This window comes from Petaurus breviceps, unplaced genomic scaffold (genome assembly GCF_028583685.1).
Source record: "Petaurus breviceps papuanus isolate PSGF00001 unplaced genomic scaffold, PetGlider_PUasm1.0 88109, whole genome shotgun sequence".
NCBI classification, from domain to species: domain Eukaryota; kingdom Metazoa; phylum Chordata; class Mammalia; order Diprotodontia; family Petauridae; genus Petaurus; species Petaurus breviceps.
This window is the reverse complement of record NW_027186896.1, coordinates 1-15,354: the sequence shown is the minus strand read 5'-3', so window position 1 is coordinate 15,354 and position 15,354 is coordinate 1. Positions and strand designations below refer to the sequence as shown.

The 15,354-nt window shown below is 49.6% G+C and overlaps 1 protein-coding gene across 1 annotated transcript; it reads left to right on the top strand.

Moving 5' to 3' along the window:
• Positions 1-3,704: 3,704 nt before the first annotated feature.
• LOC138176384 (chloride channel protein ClC-Ka-like) lies at positions 3,705-14,731 on the top strand (the record flags this gene model as incomplete). The annotated part of the gene is made up of 12 exons (XM_069107187.1): positions 3,705-3,924; positions 4,034-4,075; positions 5,260-5,368; positions 7,035-7,163; positions 8,398-8,526; positions 9,656-9,795; positions 9,926-10,003; positions 10,763-10,841; positions 12,332-12,457; positions 13,337-13,421; positions 13,678-13,779; positions 14,647-14,731. Coding segments are annotated over exons 2-12 (1,065 nt in total), but the record flags the coding sequence as incomplete, so codon positions are not given.
• Between the last annotated feature and the right edge of the window lie 623 nt (positions 14,732-15,354).

The window sequence follows — 15,354 nt, the reverse complement described above, 5'->3', positions numbered from 1 at the left end:
AAGCTTAGGTAAGTCACATCTCTTCTTGGTTTCAGTTTTCTCATTTGCAAAATGGGAATCATGGTAATACCTCTCCTGCCCCCTTTGTGGGATCACTGTGAATAGCAAAGGAAAAAATGGATTCAAGGCGCTTCCTACATTGTCCTGTTAGTAGGAGCTTTTCTAGGCAAGCGGCCGTGAGGCCTAATGGGTGAGACTGGCTTGGAGGCCTACCTGGGTCCTGACCTGTGTGACTGTGGCTGCTCTGCAGTGCAGTGATGGTCTGACCTCGAACTCATTCCCCCACTGTGCCCCGGCTCCACTCACCCCTGCCCCTGAAAGTCCCTTGTCATCGTCCTTTTCCTGTTTTTTTTTTTCTTTTTTTTGGAGGGCAATTCGGGTTAAGTGACTTGTCCAAGGTCATAGGGCTAGTAAATTTTCAGTGTGTGAGGCTGTATTTGAACTCATGTCCTCCTAACTCCAGGGTCACTACTCTACTCAGTGTGCCACCTAGCAGCCCCAATATAAATTCTTTTTTTTCTTTTTTTTGGAGGGGGGAAGGTATGGCAATTGGGGTTAAGTGACTTGCTCAAGGTCACAAGCTACTTTTTTGTGTTAAGTGTCTGAGGCCAAATTTGAACTCAGGTCCTCCTGACTCCAGGGCCAGTGCTCTATTCACTGAGCCACCTAGTTGCCCCCATCTTGCCTTTCTGATGGTCAGTTTTCTCCTCTCTAAAATAGGGACAATAATCAGACCTTCACAGGCCTGTTGTGTCAAATAAGGCAGCTTTGTAAGGTTCCTGAAAGCATTATGGCAATGTAAACTATCAGTCAGTTAATAAGCATTTATTGAGCCCCTACTGGGTACCAGGTGAGGTGCTAATCATTATTATGTGCTGGACTGGGGAGAGCTTTGAGCCTGGAGCCAGGAGACAGAGTCTAATGCTGTCCTTGGAGATAAGCCAGAGGGAGGTGGGCTCAGAAGCCCTGTAGAAAGTGCATTTGGAGTTGCTGCGATGCCCTGGCCCACAGAGGAGTCATTAATATAGAGAGGACAGCCCCAGGGAATTTCTGACAGAGAGCCACAGGGCCCTGGGCTTGGCCCAGTGGTGTTTAACCTCAGACGGGGACAAAGGCAGGAATGGAGTCCCGGACTAACTGGCAGATGACCCAAAGTGAAGATCTGATGGTTGGGGGACTGTAGCAGCACGCACCCCAGCATCCCCAGGGTTTGCTGCTAATACAGGTTCTTGGATCTGCTTTGATAAAGGAAAGCAACTCAAAATGGGTTAACAACCTTACTTTAATCAGTCATAGATGTATCATTTACCTAGTTCAGGGGAAAGAGGTCAGCACCCCGAACTTCAAAGTATACAGACAGAATTATCAAGACAGAGAAACAGATCAAGTAGACAGATTTCCAAACTGTCCAACCATTACATCCATACCCAATCAACATCTGGGTTTCAACATCTGGGTTTTTCAAAGCCGGGGGGCTCTGGACAACGGCTTCCCATAATCAAGATCAAATCACAGAACACTTCTCAAAGTGAGCCCCAAAACAAAGCTACACATCAGGGCTTATATAGCCTTCTCCTGGCTCAGAGAATGTAACAACCTTATTGACTCACTGGCCAATCAAGAAGTATCTACTGAAAAACAAGCCTCCCACCTCAGGCTCTAGGTGCACTTTAGCCTAGGGGCAGGGAAGATCTTTAAATTTACATTCCCATTACAGGGACAGAAGAGAGGTACAGAAAAATCTCAGGCTTGGACCCTGAGCTGAATGGGAGAAGAGGACATTTAATAGGGGCAAATGGACTCTTCTACCATTTGGTTCAAGAAGTCACCTTCACTGGGACAGTTCAGGGGAAGCATGAAGAATGGTAATATAGTAGTTTTATGAGAAAAATCTGGGGGTTTTGATAGATAAGAAGTTCAAGATAAAAGTCAAAAGTATGATCTGGAAGCCCCCAAGGCTAATGGGCCCTGGGCTGCATTGAGAGGCCTCATGTCCAGAAAGAGGAAGGTAGATAAACCTCTATTGCCCTAGAATCTTAGATTTGGAACCAGAAAGGGCTTAAGAGACCATGGAGTCCAGCTGCTTCACTTTCCAGATGAGTAAACTGAGCCCCAGAGGAAGGCAGGGACTTGACCAAGACCATACACATAGAAATGTCAGAGCCTGTATTTGAACCAAGGAGGTAATGCCATAGTGCATAGAGCACTGTGAAGGAATCAATCAGGAAGATTCATCTTCCTGAGTTCAAATCCAGCCTCAAGATACTTAAAAGCTGAGTGACCCTGGACCAGTCATTTCACCGTTTACTTTAGTTTCCTCATCTGTAAGATGAGCAGGAGAAGGAAATGGCAAACTACTCTAGTATCTCTGCCAAGAAAACCCCAAATGGGGTCACAGAGTTAAACTTCACTGAAAAATGCCTGAGCACCAACAACATGTAAATCAGGGGTGTCTAATTCAAATAGAAACAGGGACCCCTAATTTGTACATAAGGATCCCAAACACCACATAGTGACTTAGCTGTATAATGTAATCTTACCTTTATTGCATTTTTGTTTGTTTGTTAAATATTTCCCACCTACTTTTTAATCTCCTTCAGGCCCCCTTGGGAGATGCATTTGGCCTGTGGGCTGAGTAGATAATCTTGTTCTGAGTGGACTCAGAGAAATGAGGTAGGAGTATTGTGGTGGATGAGTGGTGGGGTTGAGGAAATGTGGATTTAGGTTTGATGTAGAGAAGTTTCAACCATCTGAATAATATCTGAGTTCTCTCCCAGCTCTGACATTCCATGTTCTAAGGGCCCTCCCAGCTCTGACATTCTGTGTTCTAAGGGCTCTCCTAGCTCTGACATTCCGTGTTCTAAGGGCTCTCCTAGCTCTGACATTCCATGATCTAAGGGCCCTCCCAGCTCTGACATTCTGTGTTCTAAGGGCTCTCCCAGCTCTGACATTCCATGTTCTAAGGGCCCTCCCAGCTCTGACATTCTGTGTTCTAAGGGCTCTCCCAGCTCTGACATTCTGTGTTCTAAGGGCCCTCCCAGCTCTGACATTCTGTGTTCTAAGGGCCCTCCCAACTTCTACACTCTGTGTTCTAAGGAAACTCCCTGCTCTGACACTCTGTGAGCCAAATGATGCTATCATCATGCAGACAAAGGTCCCTCACTGCATCTGGAGCCAGAAGCCCTGCCTTAGAATCTCAGGGCTTTGCACTACTTTCCTGTGTGAGCCTGGAGGAATCCTTTCCCTTCTCTAGACCCTAGTTCCCTCCTCTGTACAATGAAGGAGATGGGCTGGAGGAGCTCTAAGCCCCCCTCCCCATCTCTGAATAAGTCCTTCTGTGAGCTGAATTATGGAGCACTTTGGCTTCCCTTTGATGCTTTCTGTTGCCAGCTTCTCAGCCCCAGACCTGAGACTGTCCGTGCAGACTGGCTGGGCTCACTGATTCATTGCCCTCTGAAGGAGGCTCATGAACCAGACCCTCGACTTCCTACTTCTAGCTGCCTCCCTCCATGCCTACAGTAACTGGTGTGTCCTGTTCAGGTTGACTTGTCAAAGACATTCTAAATAGCCACTGTAAACTCTCCAGGCTTTGGGCAGGGGGGGCAGAGGGGGAAGAGGCTGATTGGTGGAACTCACACCTGTCCAGGTGCAGCTGAGCCAGAGGGGGAGACTCAGAGTAGAAGGTCTTTTCGACCAGAGGGAGGACAAGGGTGAGTTTGTCAGAGGTGGCCCTCTGGATGTGTGTATGGGATAGGATATCCCAAACAGATAGGGTCCCTGGGGAAGCCTGGATCTTTATGGAGCATTTTGGGATGGTGTGTGTGTGTATGTCTGAAGTAGTCTAGGGGGAAGGCTGTTTGAACATCTCTGGGGGGATCAGAGCATCTAGACCAAAATCTCCGCTTTGCTGGGTCCTGACCTTGGGTAAGTTCCTTCTTCTTTTCTGCTTCTCCTCCCCTGTAAAATGAAGGAGCTGGCCCCTGTGAGATCTAGATTTCCTTCTAGAATTACGATTCCAATTATTTTATTTCAGGAACAAATTTCTTCACTCTGGGGAGCTGAGGGGGCAGAGATGGTAAGAAGCTTGGGAGCCAGGGGCCCACCCTAAGCCAGCTTGTCCTATGGATGTTAAACTGCAGTTGGGCAGAACTGTTCAACCTGGGCATTGACTGCTCCCCTTCCCCTAAACACACAGCGATATTCTGGGCAGAAAAGGGGTGTCTGTTTTTATTCAGGGACCCAGTCTAGTCTCCCTTGCAGCCCTCCTCCTGCTCTAAGGGGCTCTGTGGGGTGGCCAGAAACAGCCAGGAGGCCCAATGCCCGAGGGTGAGGCAGATGGGCCCAGGGAGGTCAGGGGGCCTAGGGGACATTGCATGTGAAGGCTTCTCTTTATGCTGCCAGTCTGGAGGGACTTGGCCAGAGAACTCTCCCAAAGGGTGCTCCCAGACACACTACCTGCACACATATACGGGAAAAAGGCCCGTAACCCACAAGTACAAACACAGAAATGTACTCACACACATTCCCAGAGATGTCTGGCCTCTATAGGCATGCATGCACACAAACACCACACACATATATACATACCACACACCCCACCCATGCACATACCACACATACCACACACATATACACATACTACTCACAAACATACCTTATATACACCACAAACATATATACACTACACTCACGCACACACCACATATACCCATACCACACACACACACCATACACCACACACATGCACATACATACACATATAACCTTACCACATACATGCTATACATACCACCCACACACCAACACACATACAACCACATTCCCCCAGCTCTCCTCCAGCTCTGAATCCTCCTCTGTATAATATAACACATTCATGAGAGCAAGATTTGAAATGGGCCTTGGGGAGGAATGAATCCTAGACTCTTAGGCCAGAGCATGTCTGAGCCCCAAGGGGCCTTAGAGATGGAGACTCCAAGCCCTTCATGTTTCCTATGAGGGTCCTGAGGCCCAGAGATGGTGACTAACTGAGGCGAGAGGCAGAATAGGTGGCCAGGTTGGTTTTCTTTCCACTTCTCCTTGAACCCTCTGAGCTGAGTTTCAGGCTGGAGACTGGCTGAGTGGGTGCTAGGGGGTGGGATGTGAGTGGGTGGTCACTACTAGGAGAGATGGCCCACCCAGGTCAGAAGAGGAAGACCCCAACTCTCTGAGCCATAGGAGGGGCTGGGCTGCCCAGCAGGGACTTCTTGTCTATCCACACAGGGCTCTGTGATGGAGGATCTGGTGGGGCTTCGTGAAGGGGCTTCAGGGAATCCTGTGGCCTTGCAGGAGCTATGGGGTCCCTGCCCCAGGGCTCAGCGCCGAATCAGAGGTGAGAAGCCCCTGCCTGCCAAACTCCAAGGGAGCAAGGGGGCAGGGTCATGGGCTGTCTGGGCTCTATCTCTTTCCCTGACCTGGCCACTTCTCTTCTCCAGCTTGCCTTCCTCTTACCCTCCCCCTCCAGCTTATTCCCTTCCCTGCTGCCTTTTTTAGTGGCCTCTCTCTCTATCTGCGACCACCTCAGCCCCTAAAAATAGCCCCTCCCCTAGGACACAGCCTGTAATCTCAGCCCCTGAGCTGGACAGATGGGCGAGTTGCCAGCCCCCTTTCATCTGCCCCCTGCACTGTCACTGCCAAGCATCTCCTGGGAATTAGGAGAAGTGAGGCTCCCCAGCTTCCCTCTGCTGCCTGTAAGAGCAGGGAGGGAGCCACAGGTCTCTGTGTCCTTCAGAGTCAGGTGTCTCTGGCCTCTCTCCCCCTCCCCCTCCTCAACCTCATGCCCCTCCTCCTCCCACCTGCCTGCCTTGGCAGACAGCCTGGGGCTCCCACCTCTTTGGCTAGAGTTTGTGGGCACCATGGTGGGGTGGGAGGTGCTATCCCCCTCACCCACTTGTACTAATCCTTATGTAGGAAGGTTGGGTGGCACTGCAGTGGTAACTCTAGAGAGATTTCTGGGTGTAGAGGATTATCTGAGGGGTGTGTGTGTGTGTGTGTGTGTGTGTGTGTGTGTGTGTGTGTGTGATAGCAGACAAGGGTCATAGGAGACAAGGCTAAGAAGGGGGGTGTCCCCACAGTGAATGCCAGGCACAGGGTTCTGAGCTGGTGCTCAGGGGCATAGTCCTGGGAGAGTTGAGCTCTTCCCTGGGGGCCCTGTCTTTGCTGGACACTGAGGTGGGGAAGATACTTCTCCTCAATGGATGGTGTCCCAGGTACTTAGCCTAAGGTTCAGGGTGAGGACAGGGAGGGAGCCAGACCTCTGGGAGAGGGAGGGAGCCTCTGGGTCCCTGGGGTGGGCAGAGGCTCCTTCTGTCTCATACCTGGTCATTGGAGCCCTGTCTCCCAATCCCTGGTCTTGGAGAGTCCACCTGGAGGGTGGGCTTTGCTTCCTTGTATGTTTTTAGCAATAGGGTAGCAGGAGATTTATGACAAGCTGGGGCTGATACTGAGGGCCTGCCTCCCTCTTCCTCACCAGTCTATAAATACCCATCACAGCAATGATCTGGGAGGTAGGGAGGAAGTAGCTGGCCACACCCATCTCCATGCAACCCAACCCCACGGCTGGCTGGGCACAGCACCCCCCCGTGACATCCTCTCCAGCCTGGCAGCATGCCCTGGTCTTGTTCTAGCTCCCCTCATTCATGCTTGCCTGTTCTCCCAGACCTGAGGCTGGGTAAAATCTGCCCTGGCATGGTGCCAGCTGCTGTGCCACCTTCTGCTGGCAGGATGCCTCACTACACTCTTTGCTCTCTTAAGTGATACTCACTGGCCCTTCCCAACCTGACGCCAGACACCTATTGGCCCTGAGGTTGGCAGGCTGTACCACCTTGGCCCTGACTTTCTCTAGTCTTCCCCCTTCCTCCTCTTTGAATGGCCTCAGGCTCACCAAACTTCATCTGTGACATGGGCTTCATTCCTAACCCAGACCAGACCACTGTCCTCCAGCAGATCTCTATACCTTGAATGTTCTGACCTTGACCCGGCCTCTTCCATCTTGGCAGGCTTCCTGGAGAGAGTGAAGACACAGCTCTTCCGGGTGGGTGAAGACTGGTATTTCTTGGTTGGCCTAGGAGTGCTCATGGCTATCATCAGCTTCACCATGAATTTTGCTGTCTCCAGGGTCGTCCGTGGTAACTATGGGCATTGCCAGCCTGAGCAGCCCTGTCCTTTTGTATCTTTGAGTCAGCTCCCGGGAGGTTCTGGCTCAGGGGCATCTGCAATGTCAGCTGGGTTTCCTGGCATGGGGAGAAGTGCCATAATCCCCTTCCCATCACTGCATACCCCTACTGCCTCTTTCCTTTGATCTTATTCCATTTCCCTATGGGAAATGATCCCCATTCTCTTCAGAAAAATGGTTATGATTCAGACTCAAAGAATGTTGGATCTTGGAAGTTGCTTAGAACACAATATTAAAGCTGGGAGGGTCCAGATAACATAATGTGGGAGCTGCGAGGACCCTTGAACACAGAATGTCAGGGCTGGGAGGACCCTTGAACACAGAATGTCAGAATTGGGGGGAGCCCTTAGAACAAAGAATTTTAGAATATAGAGTATTATGGGCCCCTCTGCTGGTTTAACTTCTGGATGCCAGATGACAGGAAGGACAATGACAAATTTGGCCCCATTCATCAGTAGGTAAGCAGGGTGGTAGGAGGACTGGAGACCATGTCATGGGAGAAGAGTTTGAAGGAAGTAGGAGTGGGAGGCTTAGGGAAAAGAAGATTTAGGGAGGACAGGAAGTTGTCCAATGGAAAAGGGATTCAGTTTATTCTGTTTGGTCCCTGAGGGCAGACGAAGTTTGCAAGTGGTTGGAAGTTCATTGAAGCAGATTTACTGGATGTAAGGAAAACTTGCTAACCACCAGAGCTGTCTCAAAGCAGAATAGGCAGCCTTGGGTAGGGCGGGCAGTGAAGTCTTCAGACAGTGGTTGCTCAACCACTTGGCCAAGGCTATTGCAGGGGAAATTCCTCTCCAGCTAGGGGCTTGACTAAATGACCCCTGAGGACCTAATTGATGCAGAGGCTGTGTAACCTCAGAACACAGAATGTCCAAAGTGGCCAAACTCCTTCATTTTATGGAGGAGGAAACAGACTCAGACAAGGCAAGTGACTTTCTCAAAGTCACTCTTGAAGTCATCAGCAAACACCCCCATCTTGAGAGGAAAGCTGACCATATCTTCTGGTGACCACCCACTGTCCCCAACCCCAACCGAGACCCTCTCCTTGGTGACTCTGGACACTGACTCGCCCACTCCAGCCAGGAGCTCAGGGACATTCCCATGAATGGCAGGCAGGGCATCTTCCAAACACTACACTGGGGTTGGCAAGGCCTTTTGGCCCTGCAACCCCTGTGGTCCTCTCTTAGCACACATGTGGCTGTATCGAGAAATTGGGGACAACCATCTTCTCCGCTACCTCTCTTGGACTGTGTATCCCATAGCCTTGGTCTCCTTCTCCACTGGCTTTTCTCAGAGCATCACCCCTTTCTCTGGAGGTAAGAGCCATGGCCCGAAGTTCTTTTTCTCCAGGGCAGAAGACAATAACAACAGTAACAGTAATGGGTATTCTCAGGCATTACACAATGCTTCCTTCATAATAACTCTGTGAAGAAGGCAGTATAAGCTTTTTTTTTTTTTTAAACAGAGGAGGAAACAGGCTCAGGGAAGATCAGTGGATTATCCAGGGTTATTAGCTAATGAGTGTTCAAGCTAGGATCCCAACTCACGTGTCCAGATTCTAGGCTCAATAGAGCTCATGCTCCTTCCTACCCCATGCTATCCTTGCACTGGTAGTATCTTGAATTTCTAACTTGGTTTATACTTTTCCAAGTGCTGTCCAATACCTCATCTCAATGAAGGAGATCACATATATATCATTATCTCCAACCTACACATGGATAAAGTGAGGCTGGGGAGATGGGGGGGAGGAGGACAAGATTTACCCAAGAGAAGACCATATATTGATTTAGTAGCAGGGCCAGGACTAGAATTCAGGTCTCTTGACTTTTTTACACACATCTACTGCATCATGATGGATGGTATTGGGGTGGGGGCCCTGACCAAGGTGATACCCTGACTTGGGGTATGAAGTTAGAAGGCCTCAGAAATGAAAGAGGCCTAGTGGCAGCTGCCTATGAAGGAAGCCCTGGGTGTCTGGTTTAGTCAGAAGCCCCAGATTCAAAACCAGGCTCTGCCAGTTATTTGTGTGACCCTGGCAAGTCATTTATCTCTCTGGGTCTCAGTGTCTTCATCTATGAAGTGAGGAGGGATAGATCACAGGACCATAGCTATGGATCGAAAAGAACCTCAGAGGCCATCTAGTCCAACCCCCTCATTTTACAGTTGAAGAAACTGAGGGCCAAAGTGGTTGAGTATTAAAGGTAGCATTTGAATACAAGTCCTTGGATTGGAGAGCCCATACCACACAGCCTTCCTGTGATTATGGGTTGGTGGGGGTGGGGGAGAGACGGGGAGAGGATAGGGAATTAGAAGATAATGATCTTATCCCCTACCAGTTTTTGTCCCAGCTACGTAACCAGTAGATAGGTGTTTCCATACTTGTTGATCCCGGTAGCCCAATAAAACCATTTGATTCTCTCTTACTTCCATTCTCCCTGCTATTAGGCTCTGGAATCTCAGAACTGAAAGTCATTTTATCTGGTGTAGTCCTGGAGGATTACCTGGACATCAAGAACTTTGGTGCTAAAGTGGTGGGCCTCACCTGTGCCCTGGCCTCTGGCAGCACCATCTTTCTTGGCAAAGTGGTATGTGCCCCTAGGGTAGGGATGGATGGGAGGGCAGGGAACAGTTTATATGCCTCGGGGATGAGAGTGGGGCTGCCTGGCAGGTGGCTGTGCCTACAGTCTGTGCTCATCTACCCCTTCTTCCTCCCAGGGCCCCTTCACACATATTTGCTGCATGATTGCTGCCTACATGGGCAAGGTTCGAGTTTCAGCCCTTGGAGAGTATAAGGTAAGGTCTGCGACTGTGGGGGAGGGGTGCAATGCTCAACTTATCAGTGGTTTGGCTCTCTGCTCCACAAATCCCTGGGCTCTGGCTGAAGAGTCTGGGAAAGATTGGAAAAATAGAAACTACAAAATCGTATTAGTCTGAGGTCTTGTCCAGCTCTGACGTTCTATGTCCTAAGGCCCCTCCCAGCTCTGACATCCTGTGTTCTAAGGCCCCTCCCAGCTCTGACATCCTGTGTTCTAAGGGCCCTTCCTGGCCTGACATTTTCTATTCTAGTGTTCTCTGACATTTTGTGCTCTGGGGTCCCTTTTCTATTCTAAGATGTCTTACAGCTTTGACTTTCTTCTAACGTCCCTCTCAGCTCTGACATTCTCTGCTCTTCCAACATTTCTTCCTGCCTGGACATTCAATATTCTAATGTCCTTTTGTTGTTGATCAGTTCTTGAGTCCCGTCTGATCCTCCATGACCCCATGCCAGGCCATGGTCTTGTCCAGTATCTCCCCAAATCTGTCCAGATTCATCTCACCCTCTGCCATCCCCTGTTCCTTTTGCCTTCAGACTTTCCCAACATCAGGGTATTTTCAGTGAGTTCTGCTCTCATCATGTGGCCTCAGTACATCAGCGTCAGCCTAAACATCCCTTTTTGCTCTGGTTTTGAAAGATTCTTACACCTTTGGGTGGGGACATTCAGAAGTGGAAGGCATTTGGAAGCCAGGAAAGGGACAGGACCAGCAGGTCCCAAGGTCTGTCTTTCTTCTCAGAACAAGATCAAGCAGAATGAGCTGTTGGTGGCTGGCGCAGCAGTGGGTGTGGCCACTGTCTTTGGGGCACCCATCAGTGGTGAGGCCTGAACTCCCCCCTCCCCCAGCCCTGGGCCCTTCCCATTGGGTTTTACTCCCTTCGTCCAGGCCCCTTCTGCTCCAACATCCATGGGCTCCCATCTCTTGGTTTTCCCGACCCTAGGGCGGAATGGACATTCAAGCTCCTACCCTTGCCCCACTGCCTGGTGTCCTGGTTGAGTCAAGCTAATGGATAGGTATATGCTTCAGAAGCCTCTGCAGGAGACAGAGAAAGGAATGTTGAAGCCTCAGTTCCTAAAGTTTTTATGATCTAATTGGGGGAGATAAGACAAGAAAGCCATTGGGAAACAATATAACACAGCATTAGAAGTAAACTATTAGAACATTAGGGGCAAGTAGCTGGTGCCAAAGTGCAGAGAGCTGTGGCCCTGAAGTCAAAAGACTTATTTTCCTGAGTTCAAATCAGAAAAAAGACACAGGCTGTGTGACCCTGGGCAAGTCACTTTACCCCATTGGCCTCAGTTTCCTCATGTGTAAAATGGGCTGGAGAAGGAAATGGCAAACCAGCATTTTTGCCAGGAAAACCCGAATGGGGTCACAGAGTCAGACATGACTGAACAATAACACTACAACTGGGCACTACATTAGGTGGTTCAGACTCTGAGGGCTTTAGAAATGCAGAGAATGATGAATAAGGCCCATTGCTGTTACCCTTTCCAAAGCACTCTCCCCACATGCCTGTGGAACTGATGGTGAAAGGATTATTATCCCCATCTTACAGATGAGGAGGCTGAGGCCCAGAGCATCTAAATTGGACAGTTAGGAATCAGAGTCCCCAGGGTCAAATCCTCACTCTGCTTGTGTGGCCTTGGGCAGATCCTTCTCAATGGGCCTCAGTTTCCTCACCTGAAAAGAAGAGGGTTGGACTTTAAGACCTCTACAGCCCCTTCCAGGTCAACATCTATGGTCCTGTGAGCCTATGGCTTCTCCAGGTTGCTCTGATAGTGAGTAGCAGAGCTGAGATTTAATCCCAGGGCCTCTGAGTATGGATGCAGGGGAGAAGTGGACTTCCCTAAGGTCACACTTCTAAATAGCAGAGAGCTGGTCAGCTTTGGAGTCAGAGAACCTGGGTTCAAGTCCTGGTTCATCTCTTTAGGCCTCAGTTTCCTCATCTCTAAAATGATGGGGTTGGATTTGATGACCTCCAAAGTGACTTAGAACTCTAAATCTATGACTTTACATTCCCACCCACATCTCCTGACTCTAGCCTCAGTACTCTGTCGGCTATACTCTGAACAAGGGTTAATCAGGGAGGGCTTCCTGGATGGAAGGTGGGATTTGAGGTAGTCTAGGCTCTCTATTCCTTTTTGGTCAAGTAAAGTCCATTCTGGGAGTGAGCAGGGAAAGGGGCAAAGAGGCTTCCCCTTGCAGCTGGGAACTCCAGCTGGGGTGGGGGTGGGGGTGTCATTAGCCATCAGGCCTGGTGGAGAGGCTGGGCTGAACCTCTGATGGCTTCTCCTCCCCACACAGGGGTCCTGTTCAGCATTGAGGTCATGTCCTCCCACTTTTCTGTCTGGGATTACTGGAGGGGCTTTTTCTCTGCGGTCTGTGGGGCCTTTATGTTTCGACTCCTGGCTGTCTTCAACAGTGAGCAAGGTGAGTAGAACCTGGACGTCCTCCTAGGAGAACCTTTTTATAAACAACTCAAGGGCTCCATGTTCTGCATAGCTGGAGGGGTTTCTGCTCCACTGCCTCTAGGGCTTTCTTTAAGCATGTGGAAAAGGCATTTGACTTGGATCTTCATTTGACTTGGTCCAGAAGGTAGAACCAGGAGCAATGAATGAATGAATGAAAGTGACAAAGAGACCCACTGAGTCTCAATGTCTGACTTTGATGTCAGCTATCCCTTAGGGCTAGCTCCAGGAGGAATGGGATGCCTTGTGGAAGGCAGGTAGTGAGTTCCCCATCCTTAGAGCTCTTTAAGCAGAGACTAAACATACCCACTTATTGAGGATATAATAGAAAAGGTACCTATTCAGACATGTAGCTTGAATCAGATATCCTGTAAGATGATGCAGGGCCTGAAGTCAGGCAGACTCATCTTCCCAAGTTCAAATTTATCCTCAGCCACTTACTTACTGTGTGACCCTGGGCAAGTCACTTAACCCAGTCTTCCTCAGTTTCTTCATCTGTAAAATGATCTGGGGAAGGAAATGGCAAGCCACTCATGCATCTTTGATAAGAAAACCCCAAATGGGATCATGGAGAATCAGCCACAACTGAAAAGTGATGGAATAACAGCATGGTTCCCCCCAACCCCCGGTTTTGAGATTCTGTGACTCTGTAGGAAGAGTGGGTCACAAGGTCAATAGGGATAAGTTATACAAGGCCTTGAATGTCAGGCTAAGAGCTTTGGAGGCTTCATGCTCAGAAGGAGATACCCTTGAAGGGGCTTGAGAAGTGGGGGTGTGGAGGCAAGGTAGAGTAAGCTAAGGATCTGATGTATGATTCCTTTCTCCTCCATCTTTCCCCCAGAGACCATTACTTCCCTCTTCAAGACTAGATTCCGAGTAGATATACCCTTCGACCTCCCAGAAATCTTCTTCTTTGTACTGCTTGGGTGAGTAGGTACAAAAAGGGCTAGAGACCCAGAAGCATGAATGGGCCCTTGTCTGGGCATGGGGATTTCCATTTTCATGGGGGCCCCTGGCACGCCGGTCCCCCCTTTCCTCAAAAAAGAACTATACTGTTACCCCCAGACTCTACAGATACAAGTGGATGGTAGTCTTGCTAACTTATTTCTGGGGTCCCCAGGCAGGAAGAGGGGTAGGGCATCTGGGTTGGACTTCAGGGTTTCTCTTGCCCTCTCCTTCCAGGTTTGTCTGTGGGACTGTGAGCTGTGCCTACCTCTTTGGCCATCGACGTTTTGTACTGTTTGTCCGAACAAACTGCATCACCAAAAAACTGCTTGCAACAGAGTATGACGGGACTGGCAAAAGTTGTTGGGGGGGAGGGGAAAGGGGATGGTCTTTCTTGCTATAACTCTTCCTGATCTCTCATCCACTACCCTGGGCCCCTTCCCCAATTTTGAGTCCCTAGCCCTGATGATCAGGCCTTACTCTAGGACTAGGATCAATCAATCAATCAATCAATCAATATTTATTAAGTGCCTATAAAACTTATACTTTGGCCACATGATGAAAAGATGGGACTCATTGGAAAAGATGCTGATGTTGGGAAAAATTGAAGGCGAAAGGAAAAGGGAATGGCAGAAGATGAGATGGTTGGATAGTGTCATGGAAGCAATGAACATGAGCTTGGACAGACTTTGGGAGATAGAGAAGGATAGAGGGGCTTGGGGTGCCATGGTCCACAGGGTCATGAAGGGTGGGACACAACTGAGACAGTGAACAACAAAAGCACCTATTATGAGCTAGGCTCTGTCCAAGTGCTGGGGATACAGCTAGGCATAAAATGTCCCTGCCCTCAAGAAGCTTCCATTTAATGGGAGAAGAGAACAAATCTAGGGATCTGGAAAATGGGGTGAGGTGGAACATGCCCAGTCAACAAGGTTTATTAAGTGTTTACTCTGTGCCAAACCTTGTACAAAGAAGAACAAAAAACAGAGTTCCTGCCTTCAGGGAGGTTACATTCAAATGGGGGTGGGGGTGGGGAGAGATAAAAACTCTAGGTAGATGCAGGATCTATACAGAATAGAAGGAAGGCACCCTGAGAAAGGAATCATTAGGACAGTGTAAGACTGCCCCTCACTCCCACCATCCCCTCTCTGGCCCTGGATGGGGGATAGTATGTACTGATCCTGGCTGCCTTTCTCTCCCTTCCAGCAAACCTGTGTACTCAGCCCTGGTGGCCCTGATTCTGGCCTCCATCACCTACCCACACAGCCTGGGGAGATTCATGGCCTCCAGGGTAAGAGGGAAATGAGGGGGCAGAGCTAGGTCCCCTCAGTCTAAGTCCAGTGCTTTCCCCCCTCCATCTCACCAGAGAGAAGTAGAAGCAAGGCTGTCTGCCCTCAAAGAGCTTACAGTCTAGATGGGGAGACAGAACCCACAGGCACCACCTACAGCACAGAGTGAGTGCGCAGTGCCCAGGGAGGGGAGGAGAAGGAAACAAGCCACTATGTGTCAGGCCCTAAACATTATCTCATCTGATCCTCACAACAACCCTGTGAAGTAGATGTTCTTATTATCTCTGTGTTATCATTGAGGAAACTGAGGCAGGCAGAGGTGGAGTGGCTTCTCCAGGGTCACACAGCTAGTAAGTGTCTGAGGCTGGATTTGAACTCAGGTCTTCCTGCCTCCAGGACCAGTGCTCTAACCACTATGAAACCAGCTGCTTCTGGGTGAGAGGGGCACAGACATTGATTGGTATAATAGTTCAGAGGAGGTCAAGGTTACAATGGGCAGGGGTCAGCAGGAGAGGACAGGGAAGGCTCCTTGGACCAGTTTGGAGGCTTTGGGTAGGAGAGAGCAGTGGTGGGGAGCAGGGAAGGACATCTATGAGAATTATTACTCCCATGTCCACCCCCAGTT